Below are 23960 nucleotides of genomic sequence, written 5' to 3'. Positions count from 1 at the left end.
GTATATTGATTGAAATGAACAGCAGCATTCATTACACTAATAAGCATGTTTTTTATGTTTTTGCTAGACACATTTTACATTTGAAACTTTCTTAATTTTTATATTTCACCAGATGTCAATTGAGAGCCCATATACCTATTTGTGACGAATAGCGCACTGTGTCGTCATCTGAAATTGCATTCACTCTGAGTAGGTACTTTTGATAAGTAATTTCATCATAAACATTAAAAAAGGTGTAGGCCTAGTATACACTGAGCTCGTTGAGGGGAATGGTGTATATTTACAATTAAATGATTATCGTAGAGAAAATGCATAATTAAGTTGCTTACCAATTGCAACATGCTTAGAGTCACGAATGCACCTATGCTTTCTTAAAATACTGCATCTGTAGGCAGCACACTAGGTTTTGTAACAGCGTATCTCCCAAATGCCCTCTTAGTGTTCAGTTTTGTAAATAGCTGCACTACAGTGAAGACTTCCATGACCTTTTCATGACAAACTCTGATGCTAGAGCTATAAACTTTTTTGGTAGCGCAAAATTACATAACAAAAGACCTTTACATAACACACGACTGCAAAAGGAGAGTAACGCATCTGGCTCTAGCATGACGACATTACAGTATCTGTCACGGAAAGTCAAAATAAAGACACGGAGGCTGAAAAATCACTGTCGCTCACAGAAAGCATGTCTGCGAGACACATGCTTCATGCTTTGTGTGGGAGACTCACTGAGCCACGATAAAAAAAATGAAGACGGCCTCATCTTCCCAGCACAGGCGGCCGCTGAAGCGTGAGAGGCTGTGGGGTTACTATGGCAACAGTGCTGGCAATCCATGTTTTGTTGCCCTGTTTCACAGCTATCATGCCAAGAATATGTCAGCATGTGTTATCAGATTATTCTAGAGGACAGAGTGACAAACACACACTGATTCTTCAGAAATGTGTGTATTAAATACACATGAAGCAGAGGTGAGCTCAGATGATGAGTCATTTATGATTGAGTGAACAGATGTTATGTAGTAATATTTGGAAACATAAAACAGACTAAACTGATGCAAACTGTTGTTTTGTGATTGTTTTCATTGTCATTTACAACAGGAACCATGCGGTGGAACGGCTTATAAATGACTGGTCACCTGTCAGTTGCTAAGAAATCTCAGGTGTGGCTATAGGTATAGCTGGCTAAATTACTAAATTAAACTAAATTACTAATTACTAAACTAAGCTGGTCTGGGGTATGTATGTATGTATTTAGTTAGTTATTTTTTATTTGCCATTATGTCTATATACTGTAAAAATACATCTTTATTTTTTAAAAGTTGTAAATAAAACTTACAGTAGATAATTTTACGATAAAATACTATTTCAGTCTTTCTATTTAAAACCTTTATGTTCAATTTAGTGTTACTTGAAGTTTCTTTGTAATTATTTGTGAAATTTACTAACACTTTTTGAGTTTCTACACCATTTTATTATTTTATTTACCATTTAGTGTTTTATTAATATTTTGAAATAAGTTTTATTTATATATTTTCATTTTCATTTTAGTGTAATTAAACTGAAGCCGCAGTTTAATTTGTACATCACAGAAAACAGGGGATAGAAAGGGAACAGTATCTCAGATAGGAGCGTTGAGCTTCCCGCTAAGAGCTGCATGGGTTTTAGAACGAGAGGAACAAAAGCTACAAATGTCAGTCTCAAGTACTGCGGAAAACCGCAGTGTAGTAATGTTATGTGTTATTGTAATTTCTATTCATTATATATATATATATATATATATATATATATATATATATATATATATATATATATATGCCTATATGTACTGTTTATGTGTATGTGAATGAGTTTTAATATATATATTGTAGTGTTCTCGCAGTGTGTTGAAACTCTGACTAAACACCAAGTTAAACCGTAGCCAATGAAGACAGAGTCGTAGTAAGGTTGATCATTTACTGTCACTCTTCCTCATTAACATTTGCGGTGAAAACTGTAATGAAACAATACAACAATCTTCAGAATCCAGTGTCTTGACTAACATCGCATCATGAATGACTGTAACATAAGCATAAACTACTGTTCTCACTGTAGCAGCAGTTACAATGTCTATTAGTATCACTGAACGCTTGTACACAATAGTACACAACTGTTTTAGCAACTTATCAAACATATTTTTAACAAAATCATTACTAATATATGATCTTTTACATGTCTAATGTAATATCAATGAACTTACAGCATTGCCTCTGTGATGCTTTTAGAGGATGCAATGGATTATTAGAGAGAGCACGCTATGTCTGTCTCATTGTTTTCATGAAGAACGGATCACTCACAGGAAGTGACTAAACAGGAAGTGATGTCATCACATGAAACAAATAATATAATTTCTTTACAAACGAGGTAGATAAAGGAAAAGTAATTATGAACTTCGCATATTCACTTGAGAATATGTACTAAAAAATATTTAAAGAACTATTTGAAAGTTACATTCCTTAAAGGGCAACACACTCCCCGCCTGACCTATGTGAGGTCACTATGAACCAGTGAGCGTGCTAAACCTTAGTCTCTAGATCAGTCTTTGGGTAGAAGTAGAACAACTTCTGCAATTGGCCTTAGAAAGGTTTTAATATTGCCTTGGTCAGTTGTTGTGACCTCAACCTTTCTTACATGCCCATCCTTTCCAGGGAATACGGCAGAGATTCTGGCCATGGGCCAACAGTTGCGGCTATCTGCTTGTCTCTGAGCAGAACTAGATCTCCCACTTGAAGGTTTCTGCGAGGTACTGTCCACTTTTGTCTGTGTTGCAAGCAAGGTAAGTATTCGGCTCCAGCGGGTCCAGAACTGGTTTGCAAGAGCCTGAACTTGTCTCCATTGCTTTGTGTACAGGTCCTTGTCCGAGAAGTCTCCGGGAGGAGGCGGCACCCTGTCTTCTGTGTAAGGAGTATTGACGGTGAAAGTATGAATGGTTGTTCTGGATCTGCAGACACAGGTAGGAGTGGTCGTGCATTAATGATAGCAGTCACTTCTGCCATTAGTGTGCAAAGGACTTCATGGGTTAAGCGGTATTCAGCTGCAGAAACATTGAATCTAGGATTCTTCTGGCAATGCCGATCAGGCGCTCCACGAGCCTCCCATGTGAGAACTGTGTGGTGGGTTGAATTCCCAGCTGCATCCTTGCTCACTGAGGTACCTTTGCACTGTTTTGTCCATTCCAAGCTCCTTGCACGCTCCGATGAAATTGGTACCGCAATCGAACGGAGCTGTTTCGCAGGGCCTCTGAGTGCAAAAAGCGCCTGAGAGCATTTATGCAACTTGACGTGTCCATAGACTCAATGATCTCGATGTGCACAGCTCTCGAACTCATACAGCAGAACATGATGGCCCACCGCTTGCTCTCCGCCTGTCCTCCTCTGGTGCGTCTGCTTGTGACAGACCAGGGTCCAAATACATCGAGCCCCACATATGTAAAGGGAGGGCAGACTTTGAGACGCGTTCAAATGGCAGGTCCGCCATGTATTGTTCTTCGAGCTTTCCACGCAGCTTGCGACAGGTTATGCATTTGTGGAGTACTGAATTGATTAGTGACTTGCCTCCCAAGATCCACAGTCCTGCTGCCCTGATTGCTCCTTCTGTCAGGTGACGCCTTGATGTTTCACTTGCTCATGGTGATGTCGAATGAGCAATAGGGATATGTGGCTATCTTTGGGGAGAATTATTGGGTTTTTCCGCAGTTGCAACCTCAGAGTACTTTAGTCGTCCTCCAACACAAATGAAATTGTCCTCCATGATCGGACTGAGTTTCCAAGCAGCTACTTTTGGATACAGCTTGGTTAGCTTGGAGGGCTGACAGTTCTTTTGCAAATGCAGCCTTTTGTGTTGCTTTAAGGATAACATTCCTTGCATGGTCAATTTCGTCTGGAGCACGAGGTAAGTCACATCTGTGCCAACCTTTGCATTTGCTGTTTTGGTTCGTGTGCTTAAAGGATTTTGCTATGTGAACTAGAAATGCTACTCCTCTTACTAGGGAGGTGAAGGTAGAGAACCGTTGGAATCGGTTAGAGGTAAGCTTTGGTTCTTCCAGGTTAGTAGCACATGTTTGTACTTGTGGTCGGATTTCTGAATCATTTTCAGGTTCAATTAGTTCAAACGTCTCAGTTATTTGTGTTTTTTCTGCAGGTGGCTGACGCAAGAAGGAGGGGCCGGTGAACCAAGAAGTCTGTGCCAGGCAAGATGCAGGTAAAGATCGCGACGCATGATCTGCAGGGTTTTCTTCCGTACGTACGTAGTGCCACTGCTCAGGTCTCGAGGACTGACGGATGCGTTGGACTCTATTGTGAACATACACATAGAATCGTTTTGACTCGTTATAAATGTAACCGAGCACCACTTTGCTGTCGGTAAAAAACTTTATGTCATTTAACTCAAGATCTAGCTCATCCGCAATGAGATCTGCCATCTCTACTGCTAAGACAGCAGCACACAGCTCGAGCCTTGGGATTGTAGGCTCGGACAGGGGTACTAGTTTTGCCTTGCCCATAACAAATCCTACTTCGACTGGCCCATCTTTCTGAATTACTTTCAGATATGCCACGGCACCTATGGCCTTAGTCGATGCATCTGAGAATACACACAATTCTGTGTGCGCTGCTTCAATTAGTGAGGTTGTTGTGTATGTACGTGGAACATGAAGCTGTTCTAGGTCTTGGAGAGAATCTCTCCAGGCTTCCCATTTACTTAGTTTGTCCTCCGGGAGTAATGTGTCCCAGTCTGACTGTTCAGAGGTAAGTTCTCTGAGAAGGGCTCTTCCCTGGATCGTGACAGGTGCCAATAGACCCAGAGGATCAAAAACACTGTTGACAATGGAGAGGACTCCACGACGGGTGAATGGTTTGGCAATAGTCGATGCGGAGTAGGTGAATGTGTCGGTCGTGATCTCCCATAGCAGACCTAAACTCCGTTGTGTGGGTGAAGTTTCTCCACTCAGATCTAGGTCCTTGATTACTGGAGCACAATCTTCCAGTGGAAAAGCTTCCATGACTGTTTGAGAGTTCGAAGCAAACTTGTGCAAACGGAGGTTTGACTCAGCTAGTGAAGCCTGTGTTCGTTGGAGCAAATCGATTGCCTCAGCTTCGGATGGTACGGATACCAAACCATCATCAACATAGAAATGTCTTTCCACAAACTTGATGGTATCAGCATCATGCTCCTGTGCACCTTCTCTGATGGCTCTTCGCAACCCATAAATGGCCACAGCAGGAGATGGCCGATTGCGAAGACGTGGACCTTCATTCGATACTCAATAATTTCCTTGTTGACATCGTTGTCCTTGTGCCATAGGAATCGGAGGAAGTTACGATGGTCATCACGCACCAAGAAACAATGGAACATCTGCTGAATGTCTGCTAGGATTGCAATCCTCTCTTTCCTAAAGCGTAGCAGGACGCCGACAAGGGAGTTATTGAGGTCGGGACCTGTGAGGAGCACATCATTGAGAGAGATGCCTGAGTAACGAGCACTGGAATCAAAGACCACCCTGATCTGATTGGGTTTTGTGGATGGTAGACCCCAAATGTAGGAAGATACCAGCATTCATCCCCTTCTCTCAGTGGCAGCGCAACCTCAGCATGTCCGTTGGTAAAGATCTTTTCCATGAATGCCACATACTGTTGCTGCATCTCAGGTTTCTCTTCAGGGTTCGTTGCAGGCATGTGAATCGATTAACAACTTGCTCCTTATTGTTTGGCAAGCGCTGGCGTGGTTCTCTGAACGGTAGAGGAGCTACCCAGCTGTTAGCATCGTTTCTGTAGACGTTTGTGTCCATTATTTTTAGGAAAGCTGTGTCTTCCACGGATGGAGCAGGTTTGTTGTCATGCTCAGTTCTGCTGAACACTGTCTGTCCAAGCGTCTTCTCAGTTGCTTTGGTAGATGTGCTACCACTTTGCTGCATCTCCTTGACCTGCATAAAGCTCGTACAGGGTTGAAAAATTGAATTGCGGCCGCCTTCCAGCACGTTGGTCTTGAAAGTGTTGACCGTTGGCCTATGTACATTACCCAGGCACACTTCTCCTATTACTACCCAGCCCAGGTCCAGTCGTTGGGCAAAGGGGGCGTTGATTGGTCCATTGACCTGCTGCCTGACCTTGTGTGCCCTAATTACATCTCTTCCGAGTAGCAAAAGTATTTCTGCTTCGGTTCTAGTTCTGGGATGTGCTTGGCAATGTGTCGGAGATGAGGCTGGCAAAGGACTGCACTTGGTGTTGGAATCTCAGAGCGATTGTTCATGATCTCATGACACTCAATGAGTGGTGGAAGAGAGATGAGAACTTTTCCATCCAGGGATTCAATCTGGAATCCTTCTGTTTTCTTGCCAGATGTTTCTATGATGCCAGAGCAAGTTCTGAGATGATATGAGAATTGTTCGCTCTCCACATTGAACAGCTTGAAGAATTCAGGTCTGGCTAATGACCGATTGCTCTGGTCGTCCAGAATTACGTAGGCTTTGATAGCCATGTCCTTGGAACCCTTTGGGTACAGCTTTACAAGGCAGATTTTTGAGCACGAGCGCCCCACTGACCTGGACCACAAACTTCTGTACAGCTTGTATTGACAACAGCCATATTAGAGTGATCTTCTCCTCCCGCCATCCTCTTGTGACAGTGAAGGAGCCTTGACTACTTGTGGCAATGGGCCAGGGTGCATGGCTGCATCATGATTGGTGCTACTGCATTCAGAGCATTTTACGGAAGACTTGCATTCCCTGGCGAGGTGAGAAACCGAAGAACAGCATTTGTAACATATTCCTTTCTCCTTGAGGAAGGCCTTTCTGTCGTCGAGGAGTTTGTTTCTGAATGTTCTGCATTTTTTCAAGGGTGCGGTTTATTGTGTAATGGACAGATTTTGTTAGGGTCATCACTGACTGCACACACGTCTGTTTTGTGAACTGAGATGGGTTTGTTGGTTTGGAAACTCTTCACAATGGATCTGTCTGGTTTCACAGTTGTTGTAGCACTGCTTTGATGCATAAAGCTAGGATCATTTCGCTTCTTTGCTTCACGGCACACAAAGTTACAGAAATACTCAAAGGGAGGAAAGCGACCGTGATTTTCTTCTTTGTACCATGACCCAGAAGTCACCCACTTGTCTTGAAGCCCATATGGAAGCTTATCTACAATTGGTGCGATTCCACGTGAAGTGTCAAGGTATGACAGACCTGTGAGATAACCATCTTCTTTAGCACCTTGGATTTCCATAAGCAAATCCCCGAGTTCACGTAATTTGGTGTGGTCTTTAGCTGAAAACCTAGGAAAACTGTCTAATCGCTGAAACAGTGACCTTTCGATGATTTCTGCTGCAGCATAGCACTCATGTAGTCTTTCCCATGCTTTGTGTAAAGCAAGATTGGGGTTACTGACATGCACTGAGCGGATCCGTTTCACCATTTCGCCAGATTCCTTACCCAGCCATTTCGTCATGAGGTCCAATTCCTGGGTTGCTGTGAGGTGAACTTCACGAGCTGCACTGGTGAATGAGGAATACCATGACCGATAATTTTCAGGCTTATCGTCAAATTGGTACAGTCCTGAACTAACGAGGTCTCGCCGGGCTAAATACTGTGCCAAAGGCTCTGCCTGAGGTGGTGTGCTAGCTGGAGGAATGTAATGAACAATGTAAGGCTTAGCAGGTGCATTCATGATGGGGCTGGTCCTCCCAACTTCAGACTTAATCACACCTTCAGACAGATCAGATAGGTTAGTTGCAGGTAAGTGCATACTATCAGCTTTCTCAGACCTTGGCTTGTTTTTGATAGACTGTGCGTGTGAAGTGTCTTTCGCAGCTGGACTCCATGTTATGAAGCTGTTATGCGAGTCAGCATGAAATGGAGGAGCGACGGGCAAAGCTGAAAAGAGTGGAGGGGGAGAATGATTCTGAAGGTTGATTTGAGAATTGACATATTCACTGGTACGTTCAATTTTAACTTTCTCTGACTCAGATCCTCCTCTTTCCATTGCAGCATGTGTTGCTAATTCAGCATCTTCCAGCACTTGTGCCTCCACAGCAGCTGCATCAGCTTCTCGTTGTAGCGTTAACACTTCCAACTCAGTGTCTATTCTTACTGTTTCCAGCTGATTTTGAGCTTCTCTTGTGGCCTTTTCCATTTTCAGTTTAGCCTCTTGGCTGGCATATGATGCTCTCACTTTGGCGGCTTCAGCTCTGGCCCGGGCACGGGCTGCACTCGACGATGATGCGGATGACTTGCCACTTTTTGTGCTGCACACAGACGCCTTGCTGCTTGTGGCCATCTTATCCACTTTAACATCAAATAATGCTTTTTCACTGTAGTGTTCTCGTGCAGTGTGTTGAAACTCTGACTAAACACCAAGTTAAACCGTAGCCAATGAAGACAGAGTCGTAGTAAGGTTGATCATTTACTGTCACTCTTCCTCATTAACATTTGCGGTGAAAACTGTAATGAAACAATACAACAATCTTCAGAATCCAGTGTCTTGACTAACATCGCATCATGAATGACTGTAACATAAGCATAAACTACTGTTCTCACTGTAGCAGCAGTTACAATGTCTATTAGTATCACTGAACGCTTGTACACAATAGTACACAACTGTTTTAGCAACTTATCAAACATATTTTTAACAAAATCATTACTAATATATGATCTTTTACATGTCTAATGTAATATCAATGAACTTACAGCATTGCCTCTGTGATGCTTTTAGAGGATGCAATGGATTATTAGAGAGCACGCTATGTCTGTCTCATTGTTTTCATGAAGAACGGATCACTCACAGGAAGTGACTAAACAGGAAGTGATGTCATCACATGAAACAAATAATATAATTTCTTTACAAACGAGGTAGATAAAGGAAAAGTAATTATGAACTTCGCATATTCACTTGAGAATATGTACTAAAAATATTTAAAGAACTATTTGAAAGTTACATTCCTTAAAGGGCAACACATATATATATATATATATTTATTAAAACTATATACTATAATAGTATATTTTTATTTTATTATTTTATATTATTGAAAACAGTTCATAATAGTTTTAGTTAACCATGACATCATGGGTCTGGGACAAGAGGGTGGCTTCACATATGGATATATTGGTTTAAGAAAAGTTTATACTAGAGTTTCTCCTCACCTCTATCACCTTAATCTTGGTTGTGAGGCACTATTCTCTGTAAAATTGCTTTGGAATTATATTTAGTGTGAAAAGTGCAATACAAATACATTGGAATGGAAAATTCTTCTCCTCAGATTTATGCATCTCATTTTCTTCTAACACTGGGTGGAAAAAATCTTCTCAACTTCTGTGAGCTGTACAGAATAAATATTTTCTAGATAATCTAATAATTTCCTTTGGATTCAGTTTTGTGACTAACATTCTTTTTTAAATTCTGGAACTATTGTCTTTATAATATCATGTTTAATATTTTCTCACTATACCGTAAATTGGTCTTTAAAAAAAAAAAAGACCTGTCGACTTGATTTTCCCTTACTCTTTTTGAAGTCTTTTTTCCTCGATATGTGTTTTTCAGAGACTTATTAATGTCCATGACATCCCTGACTTTGATCTGAACGATAAGCTTGACACAGACTCTCCTAATGATTGTGATTGAGTTGTGAATCAGATCTAATTATGACACAGCATATGTGCTGATGGGAGTGACTCACCCTTTTACTGCCTTTAAAAAAAAAAATCTCTCTTGAATTGAATCAGGGATCCATGAAACCACTGGACATAATGAATTAAATTCTTCTTTCATTCTCTGCCTGCACTGTTGCTAAAACATGTGTCTCCCAGAGCCAATTACAGCCGTACTGTGCTCTCTTCAAAGCTGAAGCCTGTTTTTGGACTAATGATGCTGAGCCGAGGGTCTTACAGGTTTCTCTAGGAATAAATGACTTTTGACTTACGATCCATAATTCTCAGATTCACAATTTCTCGTAAATCTCACTTGTGTGACTGTTAAATACTATTTCTCATTTGAAGTTATTCCTGCTATGAAATATTTCTATGCAAAACAACTCTATATTCAGTGCATTTAAAACATAAGTTTTAAATAATCTAGGAATAATTAAAAGACTTGAAATATTTTTGATAATCAGTTGATCATTCTTGAACAGGATGTTATGATGTCAGATTTCAATCAAGCACATAGAGATGCATTAGTGTGAATCAAATTAATTGATCAAATGCAATTAAAATGCTTCTGCTCATAAATGACTCAACCTCTGACATCTATAATGATGTTCAGCTTGGTTTTGAAAGAGTTTTTGTTTTGGCTTCATATAGCTTTTACCCTTACAAAAACACTTTGATGTTATCAAAATCACAATACCTTGGTATTTTCATATATTATGATAGTAATTGACTACCATATTCATATACCATGATAATTATATGGTACTGTAAAGTATTCCAAACATAATCATAATTATTTCCGTCATGATAGTGTAAAAAAAAATTGCATTTTCCAGTGATTGCTAATTTATATTAAAGGAATAGTTCACCCAAAAATGAAAATGAGCTTGAAATTTAGAGATGTAGATGAATTTGTTTCTTCATTAGATTTGGAGAAATTTAGGATTACATCACTTGCTCACCATTGGATCCTCTGCAGTGAATGGGTGCCGTCAGAATGAGAGTCCAAACAGCTGATAAAGACATCATACTAATCCGGAAGTAATCCACACCACTCCAGTCCATCAATTAACATTTTACGAAGCGAAAAGCTGTGTGTTTATAAGAAACAAATTCACCAAGACAATTTTAAATAGTTGCTTCCTGCTAAAAAGTCCTCTTTTCATAATATTGCTTATAAAAATGTAATCTTGTCTGAATCAAGAGAGAAATATGCACAGCATAAGGACAGGCGAAAACAGTTCTACTCAAATATGTCAGTACTGTGAATTATTGTGATGTTTTTATCAGCTGTTTGGACTCTAATTCTGACGGCACCCATTCACTGCAGAGGATCCATTGGTGAGCAAGTGATGCTAAATTCCTCCAAATCTGTTTTCATGAAGAAACAAACTCATCTACATCTTGGATAACCTCAGGGCCAAAATGCCAATTTTCATTTTGGGTAAACTATTCCTTTAAGAAAAATAAAAGCTTTAAATGAGATGTCACACACTTTAATACCTTTGTCTGCAGCAAATTTAATCGAATAACCTTTTAAGTCAGTCTATAGCCGATTAGATGATTCACGGTAAATAAAAAAAATTAATCACAAAGAGCCCACCAAAATATATGAACCCTTAATTTATATTGCAAACTTAATTAGTATACTTGCATCATACACTCACTGTCACATTGCGTAGGCGAGAACGAGGAGATATCTTCACAATAAGAGGACTTTAATCATAAACCAAAGGGAATCACACACTGAAACAAGGTATAACTGTAGACACCAAATAAAGAACTCTGAACAAAGCACTCTATAAGTACACAACTTAATAAGGGGAAGACGAGACACAACTGTAATCAAATTGAACATAATCAGGGAACAGGAACAGGAAGACCATATATGGGCATGGGAAAACACGAGGGAAAACTAGATCAAAAGGCACATGGGACACATAGGAAACTAAACAAAACACACACAGAATAGTCCATGGCGTGACACTCACATTGGTTATTAAAGTTTAGTGTGTAACTCATCCCATAGTGTTTTTGCTATATGAATGATGAATGGTGTGCTGTTACATTTCCAAGCAATTTAAAATCTCAAAGACTTACACTGAGACACATCTAAGCACAAAAATATCATAAACACATCATAATCTCAGAAAATGTGAAAAAAAATCTAGGTGGTGATTAAAATTCAAAATACTAATCAATGTGTTTCAAGAAACTAATTGAATGTGATGAAATCGTCCAGTTCACATTCAGTTTTATTGCCATATAGCAATGATGCATGAAATCTAATACAAAACAGAGTGATCATCTTGGCTTTAGTGCACCAAAGAAACTGCTTTTCAGCTCATCTCAAACCAACACTATTATCTGTTTCTTATATATATTGCTGAAGATGCCAACCCTGAGATGGTTTTTCCTATTATTTTCAGCCAAACAGATTTGCCATGTCAAGATGCTGTAAGCAGGCACATAATCTCCTGCGGCCTGGTGTCACGTTGGAGCCATAGTTAGTTCAAAAAGGCTCATTTGCAAATATCTGACATTACTATTGGATCATTGACATTTTTACCATTTTAAAAGAAGCACAGAGGTGAGCAAACAATCTGTAGAGTGGGCGGAGAGTGTGCAACCCTCTCAGAAGCAAATGGGAAAATGATGATTTTTATCACAATAGCAATCTAGTCATTGTGCGATGACCTGCGCCATTGTTGGAAATGCATCAAGGAGAATTAATGATAAGACAGGAGCATCGTTCTCAAAGCTCCTACGGATCACTGCCAACACAAGCGGTGCGCTAACTAGGACAACTTCCCTTCTCAGCACACATTTCCATAGCAACCATTGTGGAACTTTCAGATAAACATGGTCCCAAAGAGAAATATTTTACTGTAATTAGTGGCATGATGCCTTGTAACGAAGCAGAATTTAACCTTTATTAGTATCTGATAGTGAAAGATATATGGCAGTTAAGTAAACAGCAAGTCTCCATGGAGCAAAAATGTACATGTAAGACCCTTTTAAGTTGTTCAGGAAACAATTTACTCATCCTCATGTTGCTAAACCCATGATTTTCTTTCTTCTGAAGAAGGTGAATGTAGGCCTACAGCTTAAAAGCACCATAAAGGTAGCCTATAGTCAATATGAAATGTACGCTATATTACAAGTCTTTTTATGTCATACGATTGCTTCACAGAAAAACTTACTCTTCAGCAAAGCTCCAAGATGGAGGACAAAGTCATGCGAACTACAAAAATGGCTGACAGCATTTGATACAAAAACGTGATGGCGAATAAAAGAAGTTTCTCACTATAGTGTACACTGTAGCCATCTAGTGGTCAAAATGAATTGCAAAACTGCTGGTTTTGCTTCTGGTTCTTCGTTAAACTGATGATTTATTTTATTTTGAAATAAAAGAGATAAAAGTCATAGTCAAAGTCGTTTGGGTGTACTGACACTAAAATGCCTACCTGAAACATTAATCCACAAATAGGCCTGTGATCTGTCCATTTTAATGTTCAAGTCCTTCAAGTGAGCAAATTACAATATTTAATCATGTTTAACTTTCACATTTCACATTCACGTGATTTACGAAGGCGTTGAACGTAAAAGATCACGTAGCACGAGAAAATCAATTGCATCAATAATGTAAAATATGTTGTTTTTTGACATAATTAACACAAAATGTCATATTGCTTCATGAGACTTGGAATATTACACACATGTATTTTCTGGTGTTTTATTTCCATTTTGGAGCTTAACAGCCCATGCCATCGATTCTTATTATATGGAAAACAATTCAATTCAAACAGGTTTTGAACAGCATAAAGGTCAGTAAATGCTTTTGCGTTTTTGGTGAATTATCACTTTAAAGATACATTCTGTTGTCCTTATTCGAATAGTGACAAGCAGTAAGCAAAACACAACAACAAAAGATTTCATCCGAACCGTGGCTCTTGAGAGCGATATCATTCAGAGCTGACGCTCGCCAGCTTAAGTGGGGAATAATAAAACACATGGCTTTGATGCAAAGCTGTATTATTTGCATAGAGAAAAGGTGCCAATTGGGGATTTTGCTCACATCGCTGCTCCAGGACAACACTGAGCGCATCTGTTGCCATGGCAGCCAACTGTACCCTTAGCACTTGCGTGTGTACAGAGTGGACAGAATAGTGAAGGAGAAGTGGATTCATGCGCTGCTCGGCATCTTCTGCTGGAGCTCTAATGAGATGCCAACACACAATAACACTTTTGTTTTCTTGTTTTTGTCCCCAAATGTGTTCATTTTCGGTAGTTCCTCAATAGGCCTGTGAGATATAATTGTTTAATTAAACACTTTTAATTGTATTTGTTGACACCCCAAGATTGAGTGATGTGAATGAATTTATCATTAATCTGAATATTAACGAATACTTTTTTTTTAGCATGGACAGAGTGGCAGGACGCATTATCCTGCTGAAAGAGGCCACAGTCACCAGGGAATACCGTTTCCACACTGAAAAAAAAAATGTTGAGCAAACTCAAAAATCTGCTGAAGCTGGTTGCCTTAAAATTTTAAGTTGGCTTAACTTTTTTTTAGAGTGGAAGTGTGTGTCTGCAACAATGCTTAGGTAGTGTCAAAGTAACATCCACATTGATGGCAGGACCCAAGGTTTCCCAGCAGAACATTGCCCAAAGCATCACACTACCTCCACCGGCTTGTCTTCTTCCCATAGTGCATCCTGGTGCCATGTGTTCCCCAGGTAAGCGACGCAGACGCACACGGCCATCCACGTGATCCATCCATCCTCCTTCTTCCATTGCTCCATGGTACAGTTCTGATGCTTACGTGCCCACTGTTGGTGCTTTCGGCGGTGGACAGGGGTCAGAATGGGCACCCTGACTGCTCTGCGGCTGTGCAGCCACATACACAACAAACACACACCTTTGCATCAGAACCAGTATTACAGTTTTTCTCGATTGCTAACACACAATTCATGAAACAATTCACCATTTTCTCACAACTATGAACACAATCTCAAAATTACACACCAACTTGTGCAAACTTCAGTCTTCCAGGTCAAAATCAAATAGTTTAGTCAAAAACATATTCTCTTTTGTCAGACTCAAACTTTGGCCTCAGATGATATACAAACCTGTCAAATACTCAGACTACGTTCCTGTCTAGAGAACACTAGTGAGATCAATTAAAACACTGTTACAAAAACCTCCTTTTGGGAAACAGGAATCCTTTTGCTAGTCAATGTCTGTTACAGTATACAGCATAAATAAAGGAGTGCAGATACAGTAAAATTCAGCAATTACAGTTTTTTCTGATGGCTTAAGCACATTTTTTGTAACTATTGGCTATTTTTGCAAAACTCTACACACAAATAAGAAAACCTTTCACCAAATCAGCAAAACATTGTAGTTTTCTTGCAAAAGCTAATAAACCTTGCTTAACTCTTCAAACCTTCGTAAAAATGGTATTTTCGTATCAAACAGTTAACACAACTATAAAGACACAGATGCATGCTACACACTGATGGTATGAATAAAAAACACATCTGGCTTTTGCTTTTCTGTGCACAAGGTAGGCTATGTCAGTTTGAGGTCATACTTTTGTCATAGTTCTGTAAACATAGAGGGATCCAAACACACATCAAAACAAACACAAGTGTTTTTTTCCAAGTCAAAACAAAATAGTAATTTCACTGAGAAAAAAAAAGAAATCAGTCTACATCGTGTCGTCTCTCTGGGTCAAAATTTCGTCTACATCACATGCAATGTCCTCTAGTCCAAGGCACCGGGGAAAATATCTTTTGGAATGGCATATCCAGGCCTGACATGATGCCTGGTCAATATCCCCACATACCTCCTCCATTGCCTGTAAAAGGGCTATGCGTTGATGGGGATGACGGTCATAGACCTTCCAGCGCCAGGCAGAGAAGAACTCTTCAATTGGATTCAAGAATGGAGAGTATGGGGGGAGGTTGAGTACAGTGAAGAGTGGGTGATCTGTAAACCAGTTGTGGACCAAAGCTGCCCTATGGAAACTAACATTGTCCCATATGGTGACGTATCTGGTCTGCTCTGGTCTCTGAACATTAGTGAGCATATCATGTAAGGTGTCCAGGAATGTAATAATGTGTGCAGTGTTATGTGGGCCCAGGGTTGCATGATGGTGAACAACACCATTTTGACTTATAGCTGCACACATAGTTATGTTACCACCACGTTGTCTTGGGACATTGATTATGGCACGGTGTCCGATAATGTTCCTGCCACATCTCCTTGTCTTAGTGAGGTTAAAACCAGCCTCATCCACAAAAAACTGCTCATGACCCATGACATCTGCCTCTAGCTCCATCACTCTGTAGACAAGACAAAACAAATTCAGCACAGCAGGCCCATGCACCGCACTACAGTATGCACTTCCAGATTCAGTACCAATGATACTATAGCTTACCTGCACATAGTCATATCGCAGCTGTTTTACACGTTCACTGTTTCTTTCAAAAGGTACTCTGTAGATTTGTTTCATTCGGATTCTGTTGCGGGCAAGTACACGACCTAATACAGAAATGCTCACATTATGTATGTTTTGGAAGGTGGTGTCATCATTAATTATGCGCTGCTGAATTTCTCGTAGCCTTTTGGAATTATTTGCAATCACCATATTGACTATATGGGTTTCTTGTTCTGCAGTGAACATTCTTCCTCTTCCCCCAACATCTGGTCGTCTAGCAATTCTGTAAAGTAACAATTTCAGGATTTTTACATCTATGGTATTGTTGTGTTTCTCATTAGAATATGGCAGTGCTACAAATCTTAGTGCAAAGTGACTGTACTAACCGATTCTCATTTCGAAATGTCCTTATGATGCTTGCTACAGTGTAGCGGCTCAAGTTAGGCTGAACCCGTTGGCCAGCTTCCTCAGGGTCATTCCATGGTTGATTACATGGTCCACTATTGTAGCTCTGATGTCATCAGTAATTCTATTTCTTACTCTTCTTACCCTTCCTCTTCCCCCTCCTCGTCCTCCTCTTGCTCCTCCTTGTCCTCTTCCTCCTACTTCTTCACCTCCACGTCCTCTTCCTCGGCCTCCTCTAATTCTCACTCTTCTCACTCTTCCTGCTCCCTCCATTGTACTCCACACGGACAGCTTACCTGTAGCTTATTTATAGTGCTTAGGCTGATTGCAAAGTGAACTAATTATCTAAAACAGTTTTCACATGTGACAGTGTGCCAGACAGTTGGCAAAATAGTGTAAATAATAGCCATAAATGTGTATAGTTTTGCTAGGAGTGTGTTGATCATTTGGAAATTGAGTGTAAAGCAGTGAGTTGTGTTTACAGTTCCGCAAAAAGAGTGCTGTGCAGTGGATTGTACCTACAGTTTTGCAAAGTGTGTGTTACAAAATTGCAAACTGAGTGCAAAGCAGTGTTTGTGCTTTTAGTTTTGCAAACTCAGTGAGTGGTTTTGCTATAAGTATTAATAGTTTTAGAAATTGTGCTATAAGAATCACAGTTAGGGTTTAAGCATTCAGAAAAAACTGTAACTTTAAGAAAAGTTTACTTTCATTACACGACTGTAAAGATATCTTACAGTAGATGAAAAGCACTAGAAGAGAAAAGTTCAAAGACTAAACAACTAAATATACAGTAAACACACACTGGACTATTACTGTCAGTTACTGTGAATGAATAAATAAATTAATGAATTAATGAATTAATTCATTCATTCAGCATCCTCAGCCAAATTGCATTACAGTATTGGTAGTATCCTTATTTGTTATAGTGGTTTCTTAGTCTTCTGAAAAAAGACTTCTCTGCCTTCCCTGGACAGTCGTCTCTCAGTTCTGCAAAAATAGAGTAGATGTAAGGACTACTTGGCTACAAATCATTTCAACAGTAATGAGTTTGAGGGTGTACAACATGTGCTACATTATTTACTGTACATAGAATAATGAAAGTTCTCTCATCTGAAGTACTGCTTCTATGTACTGTAATTATATTGTATGTGTCAGCAGTATTGAAACCTTGTAGATGAGTCTGTAGGCCATCTTCCCTCACGGTCAGTCCATGCAGAAGAACATGGTCAACTATAGTGCTTTGTATTTCATCAGGAACAAACGACCTTTGACCTCATCCCCTTAATTTTTTCTTTTCTCCTCCTATTCCTCTTTGTCTCCCACTACCATGATTCATTTTCCAAAACACATAATCACTTGTGCTCCTGTGCATATCATCCTGAGATTCTGACCTGTGTGTCATCAGTTTTGCTACTGAATGTTCACACATGGATAAATGTGCACTGTTTGTGTTCATTTTTTGATGCTTGAGTTAATTATATTGTGTGTTTGTGTTTTCTAAATGAGAACATGGTTAAACCTGTGCAAAATGATGGCGTTTTTGTGTAGAGTTTTGCAGAAAACACTGAACAAATTGGAACGTGTGTGCAAACAGGTGAAATGTGTTAAATGTTTTGAGAAACATGCCTTTGTTTTGAGAACTGTATGTATGGTTTGGAAAAATGGGCCAAATGAATCAGTTATAATATGTTAGCAATCAAGAAAAACTGTAACTTCTTGAGCAATGTGAACTACAGTAGCTCGTCTGTAGGATCGGACCACACAGGCCAGCCTTCGCTCCCCACGTGCATCAGTGAGCCTTGGCCACACATGATCCAGTCGCCGGTTTCCCACCCAGACAGCAACATAGTGTTGGCTTAGATCCGGCCCACATCTGGCCCGTGTGAAATCCATGCAGGCCAGATGTGGGCCAGAACTGGGCCGACACTGTTCCTTCCTTGGACCACTTTTGATAGATACAGACCACTGCAGACCGCGAACACCCCACAAGAGCTGCAGTTTTGGAGATGCTCTGACTCAGATGTCTAGCCATCACAATTTGGCCTTTGTCAAACTCGCTCAATTCCTTACACTTGCCCATTTTTCCTGCTTCTAACACATCAACTTTGAGGACAAAATGTTCACTTGCTGCCTAATATATCCCACCTATTAACAGGTGCCGTGATGAAGAGATAATCAGTGTTTTTCACTTCACCTGTCAGTGGTCATAATGTTATGCCTGATCGGTGTTTGAATAAATAATAACATATAAAAAATAGTAAATATTTTTCATATTAAAGAAAATTAATATTTTTGCAGTTGCAGGTGGCTCTTGTCTTCTTAATCTTCTCCCACTCAATCTTCTTTAAATCTTTATTGTATTTGAAATTATTCACATAAAACATGTAATAAAATAAAAATAGATAATAATGCTAATAAAAATGCTGCTGACAATAATAATAATAATAAGCTGAATTAGTCATTAATCAGTATGTTAGATCAAATACACTGATTAATGACTAATAGGCCTACTAAACTAGAAACAAATTTGTTGTTTTTTTAACCATGGACAGATAAAATAATAACAGATTTATTAAACATTTTTTAAAAATATTTATAATTACTTTTGAAGTACCTTTTAAGAAATTACACTCTTAATCTTCCTTTTAAATCTTTGTTGTGCTTAAATATTTACAAAAAAATCCTATTAAAATGATAGATAATAATAATAAATTATTAATAATAATCCAATGTGATGCATCACACAGACACGTCTCTTTTCGCTGTAAATTATGAGTAGATTCTTTTAACAATATGTACATAATTTGTATAATTCAAAATCATAATTTAAAATGTATTTTTTTTTTATCTAATTTGACCATAAATTGAGATAATCCTTTTTTTTTTTTTTTTTACTTCCAAAAATGTATTTTACAATAAAATGACACTTTTTCCCCCCCAGGGTAACTTAAAGTTGTCAATAAAATTATTTTGCTACGGCTTTCTTGTTTTCTTTTTCCATTTAAGTCACTAACATTTTACAGAAATTGTACAGTAAATTGTAATACGCTCAACAACATATTCACAGACCTAAGTATCACATTGTCTCAGATTTTCTCTGACTGATTTATTCGGCACTGTTCAGTGAAAACCAAAATGTGTTTACAAGTAAATCATTTCAGCAGCATAATGTGTTATAAGTGTTGAGGGCATATTCAGAGAAGGAACATCACATTCTTGCTCCTCTTGCACCCAGCAATTAAAAATAAAAATGAATGTAAAAAAAGCTGAGCTTGTAAAGTCGTTCTAGTGCTATGCTATCCAAGTGTGTTCAGCTCACTTCTGACTGTAGAGAGAGTTCAGTAATGTGGGAGAGAGAGCAGATACCGCACAGCCTTTCAAAGCAACACAAAGACACAGAGTACTTTACTTTCTTCATTTCTTTGCTATTTTCCCTGCAGCCTCATGTTTTCTATATAAACCGTTTATTTGAGCAGCTCTGCTTCATTTCCTTTGAGAAAATAGGGTGGAAATGTTGTAATTGAGTAAGTAAACCCAGTTCTCATGTTGTCCAAATGGTGCCATTGAAGCTTTTAAGCGTAAAGAGAAAATGAACTGTTGTGACGTTTCTCTCACCTGATTACCTGCTCATCCGGGGGGTCCTAATGAGCTGGTACAGGTTGCTTTCAGCAGATTCTGGACTTTGTGGCTCAACAAACTCAGTTCTGAGAAAATAATCTGTAGGTTTGATTGGTTGGCCATTGTGGTGAGGATAAATCTGAATGTCGAATCTGAATATGTTTTTTTGTAGGAATTAGGAAACATTTACAAATCTATAAGGAACGTTTTTCCATTGATTAAAAGTGGAAATGTAAAATCTTTCATCACCGTTAAAAAGTTTGGGAGAAGACTTCTCTTGTGCTCATCAAGGCTGCATTCATTTGATCACAAATACAGTAAATATTGTGAAATAGTATTACAATTTAAATGAATATATTGTAATTTATTCCTGTCATTACTCCAGTTTTCAGTGTCACATGATCCTTCAGAAATTTTTCTAATATGCTGATTTGTGGCTCAAGAATTTCTTATTTCTAATTATTATCAATGTTTAAAACAGCCGAGCTGCTTAATATTCTTGTGGAAACTGTGATACATTTTTCTTCAGGGTTATCTGATGAATTCTAAGGAATAGAATTTATTTGAAATTGAAATCTTTTGCAGTCTTTACTGTCACTTTTGATCAATTTAATTTGCCCTTGCTGAATGAAAGAAAAAAAACTTTCTGACCTTTTAAATAGTATTATACATTAATTCTTCTGTACAGAAATGTGATTTATTTCAGCTGTAAAGCTCATCATCATCATCTTTTAAGCATTGTGACTTTTCTTTTTTTGCCAGACCAACTTTTAGTTATGAAATATATGTGTAATTCCTGTAGGTGGAGCTTCATGAATCCTTTACCAGGTTACCAGGTTTACATGCTTTATATCCTGATAGCAGTTGAAAGTTTAAATCTCAAAGTCATCTTTAGAATCTGTGTATTTTAACATCTACTTCAGTGCTGTGCCTGGCTATAATATACTTTTATTGCAAAAGAAATCATTGTAGACACATTTTTTGTTGCTCATTTTAGGGTCAATATTTAATTTGTTTAACTATTTTACACTGATTTATTTATTAACTTGTATTGAACATAGGAAATACCTTTTAAGAGACTGAAGCACATGCTTCGGGTTAAAAAACTGAAATGCATTCCTCGTTTCTGACCTGACAACTCCAAACAGGCCTGTTTTAATTGATAAAAGAGGAAATCAAGGCCGAAGCTTCATCTTCAACAAAGGGAAGAAATTTCACATAGTGTAAAGTGAGGGTGCTGGAGTTCTGTTATATAATCACATTTTTATTGGTCATACATTTCATTGCAAATATAGCCCTGTTTAACAGTATAGAGAAGTGCAACATACACAATATTCAAGAGTCTGAGGTTTGTCATTCAGAGCAACATTACTGTAAATATATTAGTAATTCACTGCCACAGAAGGAGGCGTTTGTGCCTGTCTCATGCAAAAAAAGCAGTTAAAAAAGTCCTGAAACATATATGAGAGGCAGGCCTGGAAAACTTCACATTACTTGGGTGAACGGAAACACAAGTCAACTGGCATATTTTGCAAAATTTTGGCACAGAAGTGATCAAAATCCATTTAGAGTTGTGACAACCACGTTTGAAAGTGCTACGACTATAACTCAAATAAGCATTTTTTTCCTTTTCAGAAATAGCTCTTTGATATAAAAATAAGCTTTTGAACTCAGGCTAAGCAGGCAGTTTGCAGCCACATCAAAAAATTACAATATGCAACATGAAAAAATGTATTTAAAAAAAGTAGTCTTTCCTCTCTCATCTTATAAAAAAAAACATTTGCTCCGTCTGTCGTCTCTGCAAAAGAACAAAAAATGTATCCAAGAGATCATAATTAGGATATTTAAAGTGAAAAACACTTTCATTGTGCACAAAAAGATACGGAGAAACCAAGTGCTCAGTCTCACAGCAAAATAAAGAACGAAATTTGTCAGATTTGTGCTTGTGAGATCAATGCATTCCTCTCACAATATAAACTGAATCTGGACCACTACAGACCAACTCCACATGTATTAAACAACATAAGACTTGTTTGTCCAGTGTAGGATGTCACTTTATAAGAAGGGATATGAAACATGCCCTTAAAGAGAGAAAGCAGACAGACCCCCGCTTCCTCCATTTGGATGCCCGCAGCAGGTACGTTCTCCTCGCCTGCTGCCGCACCGTGTAATTCAACCCATTCTAAGAGGGACTGCAAAGTGCTTTCGATGCAGAATGCACAGAACCCACGATTTCCTGCCGCTTTAACAACGTCCTTGAACGTTACACTCCCGCCGATGACTTCTCTGCCGTGTTGTTCAGGACTTCATCAATTCTGTCATCTTCTATGACAACTGAAAGAGAAATCACAAGGGGCACTGGGGTCAAACGTGATGCCCTTGAACAAATGACAAGACTTTAGGACAAGAATTTGACAGTCAGGCTTTGCAGACTGCAAAAAAAATACAAATAAATATATATATATATATATATATATATATATATATATTTTTTTTTTTTTTTTTAAATTTTTTTTTTATTATAAATAATGGATGAAAACAGAGTGGCATGCTATAATTAATTAATTTTCTTATTCTAGGACAATTGTTAAGTATATTGTTTGGTATGACCTGATAATACTGGATGGACTAATATTAAGTATAATACTTCTACTTTTAACATTTAAAAAACTTTTAATTGAACTACATAATGCTTAGATTGTAGTGGGTTTTTTTTTGCAGCAGCAGCAGCAGTTGCGAATCTGTGAAATTTCACTGATAATGTTCCTGAAGCTAGTTTATTTACACACACACACACACACATGTGTGTGTGTGTGTGTATACACATTATCATTAAGCAATGAGTTACATTTCAGCCCCTTTAACAAAAATATTGTGTATTTGTTTTTGTTTTTTAGAACAATTCTTCAAAAATAATCATTTTGTGTTATCAAAATTACTGTTACAGCACCTAAAATGTAGGCTACACTTTACTTATGTCTATGTATATATATATATATATATATATATATATATATATATATGTATGTATGTATGTCTATACTTTTATGTTTAAAATTAAAAAAAAAAAAAATCTATTAGTCAATTAGCCCTCTTTTAACTAGAAAACTAAACAATTTGCCATGAAATGAAAACTCATATGAACTCACAATCAAGCAAAAGTAAATGCAAACGCATCACACTGACCTCATCACGTGATGCCATACATTTGCATATTAAAGGCATCGGTATCATATCAAAGGTAATAGTGAAAAGAAGGCATCAGTTCGACTCATTAATTCGTTTTTTTTTAAATTATTATTTTTTTTTAGTTTGCTTAATATGACAACATTAATAGGCTTTTTTTAGACTAGAAAACCAATTCCTAGTTTTATTTCACCAACGAAACAACGTAAATAATTGTTTTCCCCACCTCTCTTACTGCGTCCGATCTGTCCGAGTTTCGGAGCTCGTTTGTTCTGCCCAGAACTGAAGAAGTTACTGCTGTTGTTCTGCAGACGACAGGTGAGGGATATCTGCTCTTCATCCCCATCATCGCCATAATGAGAGATGTTCTCATCGTAAGGTAGCACTTCTGACATGATCCCGGTCACAATAATCGATGAAGAGATACGGGAAGAATCGAGAACTAACGAGCGAGGGCTCTGTAAACGAACGGCGCGCGAGAACCTCACTGTCACGATCAGATGCAGCTGTATTTTACCTTCATACTACGGGAGTCACTTTCACTTTACCTGTCGTTACTTACAGGCGATGAGCAGGAGTCACTCGGAAAAACTGATGTAGATGCAAAACAAGAGCGAGATGCAAAAACACACACGC

General features: G+C 38.5%; 2 protein-coding genes across 4 annotated transcripts in view; one reads left to right on the top strand and one right to left on the bottom strand.

Moving 5' to 3' along the window:
- Positions 1-21228: 21228 nt before the first annotated feature.
- On the bottom strand, positions 21229-23891 carry camk2n1b (calcium/calmodulin-dependent protein kinase II inhibitor 1b). Its single transcript, XM_058762764.1, has 2 exons — positions 23551-23891; positions 21229-22472 (listed from the first exon to the last, which is right to left on the bottom strand). Exons 1-2 carry the CDS (start codon positions 23717-23719, stop codon positions 22402-22404), a joined length of 240 nt encoding a protein of 79 aa, XP_058618747.1. The 5' UTR covers positions 23720-23891; the 3' UTR covers positions 21229-22401.
- The window catches only part of fam43b (family with sequence similarity 43 member B), a 28835-nt gene continuing 28238 nt past the window's right edge, over positions 23364-23960 (top strand). Inside the window, exon 1 of one of the 3 annotated variants that reach the window (XM_058762753.1) lies at positions 23364-23379. The gene's annotated coding sequence lies outside the window, so the exon portion shown is untranslated. Of the gene's footprint in view, positions 23380-23498; positions 23643-23960 lie in introns of those variants that run through there. The other 2 variants (XM_058762750.1, XM_058762752.1) reach the window with 2 other exon arrangements.

The sequence above is a fragment of the Onychostoma macrolepis genome, chromosome 23, assembly GCF_012432095.1.
Source record: "Onychostoma macrolepis isolate SWU-2019 chromosome 23, ASM1243209v1, whole genome shotgun sequence".
Classification (NCBI taxonomy): Eukaryota; Metazoa; Chordata; class Actinopteri; order Cypriniformes; family Cyprinidae; genus Onychostoma; species Onychostoma macrolepis.
Note: the sequence above shows the minus strand (reverse complement) of the source record. Positions and strands in the feature narration are given on the sequence as shown.